At 38.7% G+C, this 17973-nt stretch overlaps 1 protein-coding gene across 1 annotated transcript; it reads left to right on the forward strand.

Annotated features, from left to right (window-relative positions):
- Window positions 1-4120: 4120 nt before the first annotated feature.
- Tlr4 (toll like receptor 4) lies at window positions 4121-15625 on the forward strand. Its single transcript, XM_036180058.1, has 3 exons — window positions 4121-4490; window positions 9084-9250; window positions 12760-15625. The coding sequence occupies exons 1-3, from the start codon at window positions 4401-4403 to the stop codon at window positions 15017-15019; spliced, it is 2517 nt and encodes an 838-aa protein (XP_036035951.1). The 5' UTR covers window positions 4121-4400; the 3' UTR covers window positions 15020-15625.
- Window positions 15626-17973: the final 2348 nt, after the last annotated feature.

Below are 17973 nucleotides of genomic sequence, written 5' to 3' on the forward strand. Positions count from 1 at the left end.
CCATTCAGGGGCTTCCTTTCCAAAAGTATCAAGAAAGGACATTTGTTTCCTAGTAAGTGTGTCGGGGGGTGTCTAGTTATATTTGTCCTTAATTAACACACATGTTTGTTTGTCCTCCTTAGGTGAAGTATTTGTATATAAGGGGTGTCAGGGAAGGCTGGAGATCCAAGCAATATTACTAAGACAGTTAAGATATGTTCTACTTTGTATGTTTTTACTGAGAAAACTTGAGTTGGAAGATAAGAGATAGTGGGAAAGTTGAGACTTCTGAAGAGGTGAGTCTGGATTCTTTGCAACTGATCTACTGTAGTTAGAGTTTCCTGCCTGGCCCAGTCAGGACAAATCTCTCTTACCCGCCAGTCCCACAGTCGCTCAGACCCAACCAAGTAAACACACAGAAACTTATATTGCTTACAAACAGTATGGCTGTGGCAGGCTTCTTGTTATCTACTTTTATCTTAAATTAACCCATTTCTGTTAGTCTGTACTTTGCCACATGGCTTGTAGCTTACCAGTGTCTTTATATGTTGCTTCTCATGGCGGCGGCTGGCGGTGACTCTCTCTAACCTTCTACTTCCCAGAATTCTCTTCTCTCTTGTCCCGCCTATACTTCCTGCCTGGCCACTGGCCAATCAGAACTTTATTTACACAGACCGATATCCACAGCAATCTACAATATATTACACTAGCCTAGACCAAGGGACATTGTAGTGGGTACCCATTCCAGCTTTGATCTGTAAGTGCCACCCCCATTGAGACTTTGGTAACTGTCACACCTACAAGGCAGTGCCTAGAGAGGACCGCTGAAAACCTGAGATCCAGATCTGGCTCTCTTGGTTCCTGGATCATGGCTGCTGGAGGTAGACTGAGCAGAGTTCTCCAGAGAACATCGCTAGACAGTGATTCACCTTTACCAGACCCTGTTACCTATCCCTTCATCTGTAAGTTACCCCACAAAATAAACCTCCCTTTTAACTACGTGGAGTTGCCGTAATATTTAAACCAATAGGATAGAGTCGATGATGGATAACAATCAGCAATTACATCTTAGAATTATTTTGTATTTGCAGTTTCTAGAGTTTGGCACAATTTAAATGTGTGGTGAGATTATTAAAGCAAGAGATGATTAACTTTGAAAAGACAGAATTTACTTTTTTACTTTAAATTGTTTGCCTATGTGTGTCATATGCCCATGTGTGTATGTACATGACTGTGCTGCATGTAGAGAACAAAATAGGACTTGAGTGTCCTACAATGATTTTGTACTTTATTCCCTTGGGAAAGAGTCTGTTGCTAAACCTGTAGGTAGGCTGCTGGCCAAGAAGCCCCAGGGAGCCTCTGGCAAGGATTATCTGAAGGAATCCTCACCTGATCCACTATGGTCTGCTCCTTTGTAGCATAGTTTTAGACAAGTTAGATATGAAATGCTTATGGCCTATCTTGGGGGTATCAACTAAGACACTGGTCCAGTGACGTTTAACCTACTTTTATTAATCAGAAACTTATAGTGAACTTGCCTTTCCATGCAGACATTGTTCTAAAAGCTTTACAACACATCTTTGAGGAATTATGATTATCCTTACTTTACATACATTTTTAATAATTGGCATAATTATCTTTTATAGGATATGATGAGAATCTATGCTATGGCTAATTTAATTCAATCATGCAAGATAAATTTGATTATCTTCTATTTAGTTAAAGATTTATTTACTTTGGTGTATGTATGAGTGTTGACCTACATATTTGTATGCATATCATATATGATGTTCATGTATGGCCAGAAAAGAGCAACAAGTTCCCTAGAACTGGAGTTACAAATGGTTGTGAGTCCTGGTATGTGTGCTGGAAACCAAACCAGGTCCTTCAGAAGAACAGTCATTGCTCTTAATTACTGAGCTATCTCTCCAGCCCTTTATCTTCATTTTACATTGTAGCAAATGCAGAATTGGTAGCTGTGTGATCTGACTGCATCGTGTATCTTTTACTTTTCTTCAGAAGCTGCTGGTTGATCTTGTAATCAGAACAATGAAGGGATGCAGTCTTTCAGTGGGAGTGGTGACTGTACATCATTTTGCAGTGGGCTTGAGTATTACAGGGTGGAAAAAGGAATTTGGAGGATGAAAGATTCCTTCTGTAGGTCAGTTCCCCCAAAGTCTCAAAGTGAAAAACACCAATGGAGATTTGTATATATGAAGAGACTCACTGGAGCATGTGGCTCTGGCAGGCCTTGCCCTCCTCCCCTATTCCTTCTGCCTTGCTAAAACCTGCTAGATTACATTCCTAAAGCTAGCCACCAAGGTCTTTACACTTATTTGGTCACTTCCTTCTCCAGAGGCTGACTACCAAAGTCCACCAATCAAAAACCCCCTTTGGCTCACCAAATTAACATGCTCAATTAAAATGAAACCTCATCCTAACACGGGGTTTCCCCCTTTACCTTTAAAACTGTCATTTGCCTATGTGCCACATCTGTCTTTCTCCCCTCTATCCAGAGGCAGCCCTTTGTCCCTCTGGGACAAGGAGCCCTTCCCCTTTTCCCTTATGTCCTTCCACTTTTCTCTCATCTCCTGTCTCCTTTGCCACCACATCCTAGGCCATTCTAACACAGGCCTCCCCCTTTCTTCCTTTTAAACATTACACTTGCAAGGTCATTTGCAGCTGTTTTCTGCATGAGTCAGAAAGCAGCTGCTTTAACTTTTCTTTCCCACTTAATAAAGGATCTCTCTGTGAAAACATGTGTATGGGTGTGGTTTCTGCCCAATCCGGGGTCCAAGAGAAAACCTCTGCTATGCCAGAGTCTCTTTCAATACTGATTTTATCAGAAGTTTCTGGGATCATAGATGAACCAGGGAAAATCATATAGCTTTCTAAGAATAAGTATTTTAAATAACAGATTCTATAATGAAAAAAAAAGTGTTTTCAGTTTATAGGTTCAAATGCAAGGCTTGAAAATTAAGTCATTTGAGTAATGTGGCCTTGTCTGGTCATCAGTCATCCAACCTAGACTTGACCTCAGTTGTATGTGATTCTGAATCCCTTCCTCATAGCACTTCACTGGAGCCTTTCAATTAGCTTCATAGGCGGGCATTTCTTCACCAATAGTGTCACATGTAGAATTTTGTAGTGTTCTCTGACATTTGTATATTGAAGTTTTCATCTCCCATCATCTCATCTTGTGACTGCTATTTAATAAGATAATTAAAGTAAAATAATGTTATATGGATCTACTTTAATGCAATACAAATGGCATTATTTTTAAAAGAGGTCAGGGGTTAGGGAGCTCAGTTGGTGAAGTGTTTCACATGCATGAAGACTACTGATCCCTAGCACCCACATTTAAAAAAAAAAATGGATACTGTTATATGAATCTGTAACCCCAGCACTGGGGAGGGGGTAGAGATGAGTGTATCTCAAGGACTTGCTGGCCAGTCAGTCTAGTCACTGTATGACTGTATGAGCAGGTTCAGTTAGAGACTCTGGCTTCATAACTATGGTGGAACCTTTGGAGTTTTAACTTCAGCTCTTGCGAAGGCTTTCCCTTTTGTAATAAACTGTGTCTGTTCCCATCTCTAATAGTTTAATAATTAGTAATTAATAATAGCAGAGGAAGATTAAGAACAAACAAGGAAGACACCCAATAGTGAACTCTGTTTGTTTTATACACACACACACACACACACACACACACACACACACACATGCTTGCATGCACATACACATAGAGGTACATACACATAAAATATCCATTTCTCCCATGAGTAAGCAGTTGTGCTCACATACACACACACAAGAAAAATGATCAAGACACAGACACACTCGATGGCATCTTGATTCCTTGTTCCAGCCTTCAGCATCCGGAGAACAGAAGTTCCTGTAGTTTGTAATACCCTATCTGCAGTACTGGGCCATCAGAGACTGACAAGTCTAGCTGGAGCAGTAAGTCTCCACGAATGAAAACAAAACAGGAAGGTGATGTTGTTCCAGGCACATACACTGGCTTTATGAGTCTGGTTACTTTCCTGCCTTCACTAAGCCCAGAGGTCAGATGACTTCCTGGGATGAAAGCCAGCTTCCTCTTGCTGTTCCTCCAAGGGCTGGTTGGCAAACGCCTTCTTCTTCCTGTTCTCCCCTTAGTCTTGTAGTTTGCCTCCTTCGATCGGGCAGATACATTCTAGATTTAAAAAAAAAAAAAAAAAAAAAACGAAAGTGAGAATGCTAAGGTTGCCACTCTCACTTCCTCTCCCCCTTTAGCCCAGAACATCTTTGAATACAGTCCTCGCAGAGGGGCACCCACCGGGAGAGAAGAGGCTGGTGCCCCAGGGACTCGGCCCTGCCAACGGTTCCAGTCAGTTCATCATGCTTTCTCAGAGCCTCCACTGGTTGCAGAACATGCCAGGATGATTCCTCCCTTCTGCCTGGCTGGGACACTGATAATGGCTTTGTTCCTCTCCTTCCTGAGACCAGAAAGCTTGGATCCCTGTGTGGAGGTATGTGTCTTGACCAGCTCCTTTTCTGCTAGTCTCCCTCATTTCTCAAAACTGACCCCAGCTCAGAGCTTCCTGCTGTGTGCTCTGGTTTGTTTATTTTGCACAAAGGAGTTAAACTAACCGAAAACTTGAGAAGCTGTGGGAACAAAAAGACTCAGTGTCAGCAGGGCAGGAACAGGCAGCTAGTGTGGTGTTTTGATCCGTTTATGACTTCTTCTGAGCCATGACTAGAGACTTGAAATTAGTAAAACTAGTTTAAACATATTGTATTGTTCTGTGACCTGCCTGAGTGACATCAAAGAAGTTACTGAACCTTTCTGATGCCAGTTTCCACATTGTAAAAGAAATGCTGTGCTCACTAGAGGGATTGGAGAAGGCTATCAATGTCAAGCCTTTCTGTTGGTACTGTGGGCACTCTGCTTTCTGCGTTCATTCTTCACCTTTCCAACTCAGGTGAAAGTGGATGTCACTTCTATCTCCTAAGCATCTTTGAATGATGGAGTGGTGGCTCAGCAAGTGTGCTTAGTTGCTACCAACCCTGAAGATCTGAGTTCAGTCCTCAAGCCCCACATGGTAGAAGCAGAGAATCTACTCCTTTGAGATATCCTATGAGTTCCAAGTGTCTGCCTTGGCAGGTGTGAGCATGCATGAAAGTGTACACATACACACACACACGCATGCACAAACACTTACACACACACATGTTAATAACTAACATTTTTTTCAAAATGAAATAATTTTCTGGGAGTTTGGAATTCTGCCATTAATTTTAGAAGATACTGAAAGGGAGGGAGGGAGGGAGGGAGGGAGGGAGGGAGGAAGGGAAGGAGGGAAGGATGGTAAGGGAGAGTGGGGAGAGAGAGAGAGAGAGAAACAGAGAGACAGACAGAGACAACAGACAGACAGAGAGCAATGTAAAATATCAGCTAAGGCAGTGACTCCCTTCTTTGTGAAATACAGACTAGTGAGTAATCTGATTCATGACTAATTCTTGTTTTCTCCCTGCACAGACCACACAATTATCTCAGAAGCTTACAATAGAATGGAGAAAACAAGGAAATAACTCAGGGTGAGGCAGGCTCAGAAGCTCAAGACAGGTATAACAAGTTAAAGTCATAGAGCTGGCAAGGGAGAAAATATTGTAAGTTATAGCAAAGACTAACTCCTTGCTCTTTTGGTATCTTGCCTTCAGATTCCTTAGTTATGTCGATGGAGATAGTTTCCAATTAGTTTCACCCTGAGATAAAATCCCACTGCCGTTGGTGTATACTGTATTCTGACAACCCTCAAAGTCAGCCTGTCCCCTCCATAGGCCTGGGTTGCAGTTCTCTTGGCCTTATCTGGAGGGATGATGATTAGCTTCCTAATTTACACTCCTTTTCTGTAAGCAAACTTTCATCCTTATTTGTTTCCATTGGTCCAGAGGCATGGATCTCCCAAATTACTCCTTTATAACCTTTTCATAATTCTTTAGTGCCACAAAGGCTGTTTCACCCTACAGGGTCTTTGTTCAACGCAGAGTATCCATCTCATAGGTCAGAGCTGTCTTATGGTAAAATTTTCGGATCCGCTTTTGTATTTCAAAATTTTCCTAATGGTCAAAGTGAAAAATTAAAAATAAATGGATGAAGTTAGTTTTAGTGACATATTTTATAAAATCAAATGTAGTGCAACTAATTAGAAGATAATTTATGTTCCATTTTGGTACAGAATATTAGAAAGTCAGCAGTATTTATGTTTACCACATACTTTAATTTATCCTACACACATGGTTCATGTTCAACAGTTGTGTGTGGCTTATAGCTACAGTACTGGAATATAGGGCTTTGATTTCAGGGTTTATTTTTTCCTTTTCACTTTATGTAGATCTCTGTATAAGTATCTCTTTCTCTGGATATTTTTTCTTTGATAGCCACATGGAGATCTCTGCCTGTGGCCTCTCAGTATGTATTTCCATCGATCATATCATTTCATGCTTTTGTCTATTTTTTATTATTTGTACTTTCTTTTCTGCTGGCTTCATCACTATGCTACCAATGTCTAGATTGTAATAAGTCTTCAATTTCTATGTGTGAAGTGAATGAAAGAATGGTTGCTGGCCATTGTCTGAGACCCTTGTCTTCAGACTGTGACTGCTCATGACTCAAGGCTCTCCTCTGTGCCTGTTGCTATCCAGTTTACCTGAATTTGTTCCCACCCTTTATTTGCTTATGTTCTTGGCTCCTTATGACATACATTTCTTCCTTTTTTTCCACATATCTGGATGTTGCTCACCTTTCATGTTCTGGATCTAGAATCAGTCTCCATTTCCCCTGAACCAGGCAAGATTTGTAGGTCTTATTAACTTTCCTTCTCTGTTAGCTGATGTAGTGAGTTCAATGCCAACTGGAATCCTATAGCATTTATTTTTGTACTGCCCATGGCCCTAGCAGAAAAAGCCTACCATTTGGCTTATGTGAACTCCTATTCCATTAGTTATACAACATTTATCATTCACTCATCCAACAAATGTCAGCAGGCATTGACAGGTCACCATGTACCTTTCTGTACCTTGGAGACAATTTAGCAAACAAAATCATCAGAGCATCAAAACTCATGATCCAGTTCATCAAATGAACAACATTTGGAAAATCATTACGTAGGCAACACAAAGTTGCCTGGTGGTCAAAATCTGTGAAGAAAATAAAAGAGAGCAAGAGAAGAATTTCTTCCTGATACCTTACTCTATCAGAAGCAATGCCTTCAAGGATACTATGATAAGAATCCTTTAAACAGACATATGGAAAGGGGGAACAGACATGTATAAATCTTCTGACTGTATGTGCATTACCCTATCTTCTTATTTTCTTCATCTTTAAAAGATTTTTTGAAGGTGAGCATAAAATACATAACATGTCAGTAAAATGTTGATATGCATCAAGGGATTAATAATAGCCAATGATAATTAACATTAATATTTATCACTTTCATTATAGTAAGTTTTGAGATAAGCTCTGATCTCATTTAGTCCTTTGGGAATTCTATTGCTTTTCAATAAGTGAAAACAAAACTCACTGGGTTAAACAAAGCATTTTTCTGGAAGAAATTATATAATTACAAAATTAGGTAGAAGGTAATGGAACAGAGTTTGCAGTAAATGTGAAAAAATAGATAAAACTAAGTGGGGACTATAACAGCACAAAGCACTTGGTCTTGATCCCTCTTTTCCACCACTGGGATCCATGCACTTTAAGACTGCCTCTCATTCCTTCACCAAGTGGCTGAAGTCAATAAGCCAAGGAAGAAAATGCAATTGTCAAAAATAGGTGGTAGCTAGGAAAGGTCTGGACATCTTTATTGGTATTCTCCACATGGCTGTATACCATTAGGATAAGTAATTAGAATGATAGCAATTTTACATAAAACTATGTTATTTACAAAATACATTTTTATATAAAACTAATTAAGTTCATTAAGAAAAACGTTGCCTCACTCTCAGCATCCCTTAAGTGCCTATAGTTCTTTGTAGAGAGTTGAGGACTCTTGGCCTTTTTACTCTTTGCATGGTAGCATGTCTAATTGTAGTCCTTGTTCAGCTCATGTTCAGGCAGTCATGTTAGTCAGACTTTATGGATATAGCTTCTGAGATTATTAGCAGACACAATCTCACAGTAAATGTCTTGTTCCCTTGGCTCTTATGATCTTCCTTCCCCCTCTTCCTTAGCCTTAGGTGCAGGAGTTTATTGTAAATGTATCCCTTGGGACTGACTGGGCTCCAGAGTTCTGTGTTTTGATTGATGGTTTCTCTTTGTTGAGTGGGGAAGAGTCTTACTAGGGAATAGAACACCAGTTGGTTACCAAACATCAAATGGTCAGCCCTGAAATCATACATATGAGCACTATTACACAAATGAGCAAGACATACTTGAGTATTTAGGATTATATTTACATATATGTTGATATCTGTATATTACAAAAACTGATGAAAAAAGGAGGCCAGGAATTTGAAAGAAAGCAAAGAAAAGGAGCTAAGGCAGGACTTGAAGGGAGAAAAGGGCAAAGGGAAATGGTGTTATATAATTATAATCTCAAAAATAAATAAAATAATAAGAAAATGACTTTGTACCAAGTGGCACAGAACATCTGTTATGAAACCAAGGATTTAAGACTTGAGAGACTTTTAACACCTGATTTTGTTGTTCCACATTTAATTATAATTATCTTTTAGTAGAATGTTAACACATTGAGAATTCGGGGGACACATTTTCCTTCCTAATATATAGAATAAGAGATTTTATAGGCATGAAGTAGAATCAATGAATGGGTGAAAAAGGATGTGATGTCATAAACCTGTAATACTTGTACTTGTGTGGTAGAGGCAGGTAGATCAGGCGTTCAATATCACCTTTGGCTATATAGCAAATTTAAGTCCAGACTGGGGTAAATGAGGCCCTGTTTCAACAAAATAAGACAGAATGACTGAATGGACAGATGGACGGACAGAAGGTTGACAGGTATGCTTGTATAAGAGTTTTACCATCCTATTATTTGTCTTTGGGGAGGAGAGTGAACATATGCAGTTTGGAACAAATAAATGTTGTGTGATCATTCCAGGTGGATCCTAACATTACCTACCAATGCATGGATCAGAATCTCAGCAAAATCCCTCACAATATCCCCTCTTCAGTCAAGAACTTAGATCTGAGCTTCAACCCCCTGAAGACCTTAGGAAGCCATAGCTTCTCTAATTTTCCAGAACTTCAGTTGCTGGATTTATCCAGGTAATGAATGACCTTTTACATGCTGCAAAAGGTGAGATAGTTAATTTTCTATCATTGCATTCCTGGCAAGAAAATCTAGCTTATTCTAACTCAACTTCTTTCACTCTTCATTCAGCAAATGTATTACTTGCTGTAATCCTTGGAAAAGCTACTTTTATTCACCAGGTTTCAGTTTGATGGACAGCTAGAAAAGAATATTTAAGGACAGTTCTAACTTTTACATTAGCTTAAACTATTCCATTAATATTTATGGACCACATCCTATGTTGTGGGTTTTTACCCCTTAGGGAGGCCCACCACCCAGCTCCCAAGTAAATCACACAAGAAGGCTTATTCTTAATAATAATATTACTACTGTGGTTTAGTAAAATTAGCATGACTGTCTATTCCCTAGAATCTAAAGTTTAACAGAGAGGGAAGGACCCCATGGTCCCCTCCCTGATCCATGGCTTTATGTTGGTAGGTTTAGTCTTGTTCAGGTACGCACAGTTCCTGTGAGATTATGTTTACAATGGCTGTGTCATGCCCAAAGACAGCTCTTCTTCTGCCTGTTTTCTGGCTCTCATATTGTTTCTGCTCCCTATTTCTCTATGTTCTCTGACCCTTAGAGCAAGTGTTATAAATGTCTGTTTCAGGGCAGAGCATAGAACCATCTTTCACTCACAGCATCTAGGACATCTAAGAATATCTGTATTCTTCACTGTTTACTAGAAAGAGGAGTGATATTTGTTAATGGGTATAAATATAATTATTTAGATAGTAGTCTGGTGCCATGCTAATTTTACTAAACCACAGTAATAACCACCCTCCCTGCCACCAGAAACATCAGGGTCATCTATCTCTCTAATCACTATTTTTTGACCAGGTTAACAATACCAGCCATGGGTAACCTCCTGTGGGATGGGACAAAAATCTAACTCAAATAAGGTTTGTTATCCCTACAAAAGTTATGCCAACATTTCATTATTAGACAGACACATCTTGCCTGGCAGGTTAGTGCTATAATTCATAGGGTTCATAGCTGGATGACACTGTTAATGACTTCTCTCTCCCAGCAGCCTCTATAGCACCCTCTTGATGAAAGCTAGCCATCAGGGAGGGAAGCTTCCAGCTCAACTTCCGCTTTACCTCAGGGGTTGGAATGATGAGGAGCATCCTTAAAATTTGAAATAAATAAATCACCTATTTTTTCCTGCAATGTTTGTAGAACTACAGAAATATTTCACATGTTTTTATTCTAAAATTTCTTGATAAAGATAAAGATTATGGTATTAGAAGTCTTCTGCAGAGAAGTCAATACTGTCAAAAAGTTAGCAACTACCCAGTGTATTATACTCTTTCTTGGGTATTAATAGAGTATTACAAAGGTGTAGGGCAACAATTCTGTGACACAAAGAAGAATGGAGTTCATTCTTTCTCCAACATTTATAACTGTATGACCTGATGCATGTAACTTTTACCTCAGTCTCAATTATCATTCATATTAAATGAAAATGATAAATCCCCCTGCATGGTTAAATGTTATTAGGTACTGCATGTAGTAAAATTATTTACTGAGTTTTATGAGTTTAAAAAATGCTATTGTAATTATTTCATTACATTTTAGTTTTCCCAGGGAGATTTGAAGGGAACTGAATAAGACAGGGAGGAAGAAAAGAGGTAAACAGAATAACCTTTTCTCAATAAAAAGAGAACGTAATTTCTAATCAAGGTCCTATATATTTGAGCATCAGTCTACAGCACAGTATAAGAACATTCCTTAAAGGCTTTGAATATGTACTTAGAAAGAAGTCAGGTTCTTCTTCCCTTATCTCATGGGATATTTTGCATTAGAGCCAGGTAGACAGGCTATTCCCCATGCTTTTTCAAGGGTGTTTAATGTACAGTAACTAGACTGGGCTCCCAAGAGTGATTTGTGGTAGACCAGGTAGCCCTTAGAAGAATACATGTATGTATAATATTTTTTTCTTATTTTGTCTAAGAAAACTGAGTTTTGAAGGATTTGATTGACTTATCTACAGTAATATTGAGTAATATTGTTTATCTCGGCAGACTAGAGCATCATCCTCATATCTCTGGCTTCCAAGTTCAAAGTTTCTTCACCGTATCACTCCATATCTCTAAAGTTATAAGCTAAATATTGTGAGATAGAAACAGAGAAAGACCTTTTTGTCTTTTTCTGTTATATATGGCAATATATGAGTATGCTTATGGGCTATGAAATCATATAACTGAAAGAGGGAACTTGAGAAAGCATCAAACTGTGCTGCATCATTTAGAAGTGGTATGATGGAAACCCACACAAAATATGGGTTCCAAAGATTATGCATGGAGGTAGGAGAGTAGATAGATCCAGCTGTGGCTACATGACCTCTTCTTCCCATATTCTTTCTATCATACCCCTAAATTTTTTCAAATTACCAATTAAAAACCAAAACACAGACCGGAATGATTTTATTACCTATGAATATCCCAAAAAGACTAGGAAAAGTGAGGTTTACTCTAAAAGATTTGGAAACTACTCATTTGCAAACTGTGTCTGCTATGTACCTGCAGTGAAGTCTATCTTGCATCGCTGTATGTTGGCTGCATATGAGTTCTGCTGTTAGCTTGTCTCTATGAATGCTATGTATTGCACAACCTTCATTTATCTTGGGATAAAATTGATAATATTTCATTGGGCTTGAGATTCTCTACTTTATTTGCAAACACCTGCCATCACAACCTCATGTTAGCCTCCCTCAGTTCCCTTATTGCCCTACAGCCACAGACAAGGTGTATGTGACATGCCTACTGCCTACTTTGGCTTTTAGACCTGCTGTTTGCTTCACCTTCATTCCCATTTATTATTAAAAATTCCACTTAAATATTTTCAGAGAAGTCTGCTTTCATCCCTTGGAAGAGGGTCAATTTCTTTGATGTGAACATTCAAAGCCCTCTTTCCACTTCTTCCACAAAACTTACTCATGTCATCACTTACTAACATTTACCTGTGATAGTGACAGATTTAAAATACCTAGCTGTCATATGTAAGTAACTTTTTGTAAATATTAATGACATCCTTGGAAGTTATGTGTGATTACTTATATCTTTGGAATTGACTTTCACTAGTCATTTATCAGGACTAACAACTAACCACCACCCATATAGTCTGTACCCATTAGATGTACAAACACAGCTATGTTGGGAAAGAAACACCTTAATTTAATCTAAGGCAATTACATATTCTGTCAACCAAACAGTTGTTATGTGCCCCAATTATTGATCATGAGTTGATGTCCTTCTGATGGATTTGCCACCCTGCATAGTTCAGGGAAGTGGGAAAACGCCAAATCTGCAGAGCTTCTCACCTGCTCACACCATTGTCACCTGCCTTGCTTAGTATGTTTGTCTATTCACAATAATATGGCATATCACATCTGTTTTTATGGTGGGGTTGCAGCGGTTTTCATGATGTTGCAAAGCTTTATTAAGCAAAAGTACTTAATTGGTATCTCTTTTCCCCATAGGTGTGAAATTGAGACAATTGAAGATGAGGCATATCAGGGGTTACAGCTGCTCTCAACCTTGATACTGACAGGAAACCCTATCCAGAATTTATCCCTGGGAAGTTTTTCTGGACTAGCAAATTTACAAAATCTGGTGGCTGTGGAGATAAAACTGACTTCTCTAGAGGTCTTACCTATTGGACACCTTATAACCTTAAAGAAACTTAATGTGGCTCACAATCTTATACATTCCTCCAAGTTACCTGAATATTTTTCCAATCTGACTAACCTAGAACACTTGGACCTTTCTAATAACTATATTCAAACTATTTCCCACAAAGACTTACAGGCTTTACGTGAAAATCCCCAGTACAATCTCTCTTTAGAGCTGTCCTTGAACCCAATTGACTTTATTCAACCTCGAGCCTTTCAAGGAATTAAGCTCCATGAACTGACTCTAAGAAGTAATTTTAATAGCACAAATGTAATGAAAACTTGCATTCAAAACCTGGAAGGTTTACAAGTGCATAGGTTGATCTTGGGAGAATTTAAAAATGAAAGGAAGGTAGAAAGTTTTGACCGCTCTGTGATGGAAGGACTGTGCAATATGGTCATTGATGAGTTCCGGTTAACATATGCAAATGAGTTTTCAGGTGATATTACTGATTTCAATTGCTTGGCAAATGTTTCTGCAATATCTCTGGCAAGTGTGTATTTAAGACAACTAGAAGACATTCCTAAATATTTCAAATGGCAAAACTTAGCTGTCATTAGATGTGAATTTAATCAATTTCCACCTCTGGAGCACCCCTTCCTTAAACGTTTGACTTTTACTAGCAACAAAGGGACAACCAGTTTTAAAGATGTGAATCTGCCAAGCCTCACATATCTAGATCTCAGTGGAAATGGACTGAGCTTTAGGGGTTGCTGTTCTTATGATGATTTTGGAACAAGCATCCTGAAACACTTAAACCTCAGCTTCAATGGTGTCATCAGTATGAGTGCAAACTTCATGGGTTTAGAACAGCTGGAATACCTGGATTTTCAGCATTCTACTTTAAAGAAGGCCACAGAATTCCCAGTGTTCTTATCTCTTGAAAAACTGCTTTATCTTGACATCTCTTATACTAACACCAAAATTGAGTTCAATGGCATGTTTTATGGCTTGACCAGTCTCAACACCTTAAAAATGGCTGGCAATTCTTTCAAAGACAACACTCTTTCAAATGTCTTCACAAATATGACAAACTTGACATCCCTGGATATTTCTAAATGCCAATTACAACAGGTATCTTGGGGAGTGTTTGACACACTCCATAGACTTCAGTTACTAAATATGAGTCATAACAAACTATTGATTTTGGATCCATTCCATTATAAACAGCTGCACTCCCTCAAGACTCTTGATTGCAGTTTCAATCACATAGAGACCGTCAAAGGAATACTGCAACATTTTCCAAAGAATCTAGCCTTCTTAAATCTTTCTAATAATTTTTTTGCTTGTACATGTGAACATCAGAACTTCCTGCAGTGGGTCAAGGACCAGAGGCTGTTCTTAGTGAACACTAAACAAATGACATGTGCAACACCCGTAGAAATGAAGGACTCCTTGGTGTTGGATTTTAGGAATGCCACCTGTTATATGCACAGGACCATCATCAGTTTGTCAGTGATCAGTGTCCTTGTGGTATCCACTATAGCGTTTCTGATTTACAAATTCTATTTTCACCTGATACTTATTGCTGGCTGTAAAAAGTACAGCAGAGGTGAAAGTACCTATGATGCCTTTGTCATCTACTCCAGCCAGGATGAGGACTGGGTGAGAAATGAGTTGGTAAAGAATTTAGAAGAAGGGGTGCCCCCCTTTCGGCTCTGCCTCCACTACAGAGACTTTATTCCTGGTGTAGCCATCGCTGCCAACATCATCCAGGAAGGCTTCCACAAGAGCCGGAAGGTTATAGTGGTGGTGTCTAGACACTTTATCCAAAGTCGCTGGTGTATCTTTGAATATGAGATTGCTCAGACATGGCAGTTTCTGAGCAGCCACTCTGGCATCATCTTCATTGTCCTGGAGAAGGTGGAGAAGTCTCTGCTGAGGCAACAGGTGGAGCTGTATCGCCTTCTCAGCAGGAACACATACCTAGAGTGGGAGGACAATGCTCTGGGGAGGCACATCTTCTGGAGAAGGCTTAAAAAAGCTCTGTTGGACGGGAGAGCCTGGAATCCAGAAGAAACAGCAGAGGGAGAAAACAATCAACAAGAAGCAACAACTTCCACCTGAGGAGGATAAAACTCTGGGTCCAACACTTCTGTTTACAAGTGTTAAATGTTACAGCTCATTGTTCTGCTGTAGACAAGGATCCCATGGTGCACAAGGTATCAAAAGTCTGGTATCCTCATGGACCTCACAGAGCAGAAAAAGATAATACTGTGATTAAACTCCATACCTTTCAGGTGTGTTCTTTAACGAACTCTGGCAAAGAATCATAATCAAGAACTCTGCAAAGAATCATAATCAAGAAACTCAACTCCTATTGTATCAATCTGAAGAGGCTAAGCCCCAGTGAGACTAGAAAGGAACATTAGTCTTCCCTTGACCTTTTGAATATAAAATATGTCATATACTGTGTTTCAACTACCTTAAATGAATTTTGGTAGTTTCAACTAAACTAAATGTTTGCTTACTTTTCCATTTTTCTACTGAATGCAATTAAATTCCGCTGGCTCTCTTTGAATGCCTCTGATTCAAAGTTCATCTTCCATTTTATGACTTTTTTTGTACCTAATTCTTCAGAAAACCTGATTAATACATGCTCACAGACATCCTGGCCAATATTTAGTATGATGTATTTATTAAATAAAAATTCCTAATATACTTTTATTTTTATGAATTTAGTTATAATTTTTCATGCCTTGTCTGTATACTCCTATCATAAATTATCATAAATAAGACTGTTAGAGATGTGCTAGGAATGCCCATATTTAATAACAATTTTTCAAGCAAGTGTGTAAAATATACTCTGTCACTATGCCACTGAGTGTCATTCTTAAATTATTACCTACAAAGTTATGGATGTCAGAGGCAGTGTTAAAAATAATTTGGTTGACAGGGTATTTTTAATCAGGGGTGGGGGGCCGAGTAGAGATGCATACAAGAACAGAAATCAGATAACTTGATCATTTATTGTTGATAATTCTAGAAACATAGCTGCGTTGAAACACAAGATTTGCTGCAATTAATGTTCTTTTTCAGGAAGGAGACTGATGGGCTGGAAGAGCCCTTCATGGAGTCGGTGTAGATCTGAAGTCTTTTCCCTTCATTCTTCCCACTATTGGACATGCTTTGAGAGATGAGGGAATGTTGGGAGTACACCATTGCTGCTTCTTGTTAGGTATCACCTTCTGATGACATTTAGGGAGGAAAGATTTTATCATTAAGAAAACAGGACAATCAAGGGGCTTCTCAGAAAAGTGTATTTTTTTTTTCTATTTTCTCATAATGGCACATTCCAAGAAAGGACAGTGAAGACATTCTTAGGGAATTTCAACATTCAAACCACAATGAGCTTTTACTTTATTCCAGGCGTCATGACCACTGTGTATATATATATACTGTGTGTGTGTACGTGTGTGTGTGTGTGTGTGTGTGTGTGTGTGTGTGTGTGTGTGTTCACAAAGCACTATATTGTTGGTGGGGATATAGCATAGTTAAACCATTACAGAAAACTGTGTAGGTTTCTCGATAAAGTAAACCAAAGTAGAACTATTACAAGATCTGGCAATAAAGATTTTAAAAAATCATTTGGATTCAATATGAGAATATTCATAATATTCAAATTATGGAGACAACCCAAATGTTCATTGACAGGTTAATGCATAGAGGCAGTAGGATATATACTTGCAGTGGAATGTTGTTTGACCTTATAAAAGAAGGAAATATTATTTGTGACAATATGGATAGAAATGGAGTTTCTGGGGCAGGAGAGATGACTCAGAGATTAAGAACTGGCTGCTCTTCCTGAGGTCTGGAGATCAATTCCCAGCAACCACATGGGGGCTCACAAACATCTGTAATGAGATCTGGTGCCCTATTCTGGCATGCAGGCACAACACTGCATGCACATAATAAGTAAATAAATAAATACTCTTTAAAAAAAAGAAATGGAGTTTCTTTATTTTAAGTGAAATACGTTAACCACAGAAGGAACTTAAATTCTAGGAACTTCTGCTAAGGTGAGTAAAGACAGAAAGAAATAATATGCAGAACAATAGAAGAGGAAGACAAAAGAAAAACAGGCATAGGATAAGCTCTTCACAATTATTTTAAATAAATTTGCTTGAAAGAGACTCAAACGGTGGTATTGAGCTATTAATATTAACTAGGGTGTCTTAAATTTTTATAATTCCCTTCAACTTGAAACATAGTCACACAGTTATTGGCCTCTTGTTAGCCAGATGAAGTATCAGATCAAGAATTAATCTCTCCATTTTCCTGATATGAAACACCTGAAGTTCAATGCAGTAAAGGTCTTGTCAATCAGCCAGTCAGCACACAAGAGACAAGGCCCCAGCCTAATCCTCCCTCTCTCTCAGAGAAACTACTGTGCATTCTAGCCCATTGCTTCATACTTCAAACTGGCAAAACAAGAAGTGAAACCCCCTCAGTTCTCTGTCTGGCTAGTGCCAGTCAGGGTTTTGCAACTTAAACCATGAATCATTAAGCAAATACATATGCATGCATGCATTATGCACAGAGTGGTTTATTTATAACACGTCTTTACATAAAGGGCTTTGGGGAGCTTCCAGCAAAGTATACATGAGGAATAAAGGTTAATAAGAAGTAGAAAATAACAATAGAAGAAAGAAATGGAAAACATGGGATGTTTCAACAGTGTATTCCAAATGCAATTCCAGAGAGATCCCCTGGAATTTTGGGAAGTATGACTTCCTGAACTCATTTTCAGAGCTTACCAGCTGTATGACTTGGGCCTCACTTGTCTGAGCTAGGTACTTTATAAGTAAAATGAAGCTGAGTATATTAAATTTTAGGACATTGCAAAGTAAAATATATATTTAATATAAAGGGCTTTCTCAAGGGTGGTCAGAGAGAAGCACTGAGTGGCCTTCACAATGACAACATTTTGATCATAGTTGTTTTCAGAGCTTGTAGGACCATAGTAGTTCCTGTGACTAAAGTAGATAGTTTCTTTTTTACTTGCATTCTACTAATATGTG

The sequence above is a fragment of the Onychomys torridus genome, chromosome 2, assembly GCF_903995425.1.
Source record: "Onychomys torridus chromosome 2, mOncTor1.1, whole genome shotgun sequence".
Taxonomy (NCBI): Eukaryota; Metazoa; Chordata; class Mammalia; order Rodentia; family Cricetidae; genus Onychomys; species Onychomys torridus.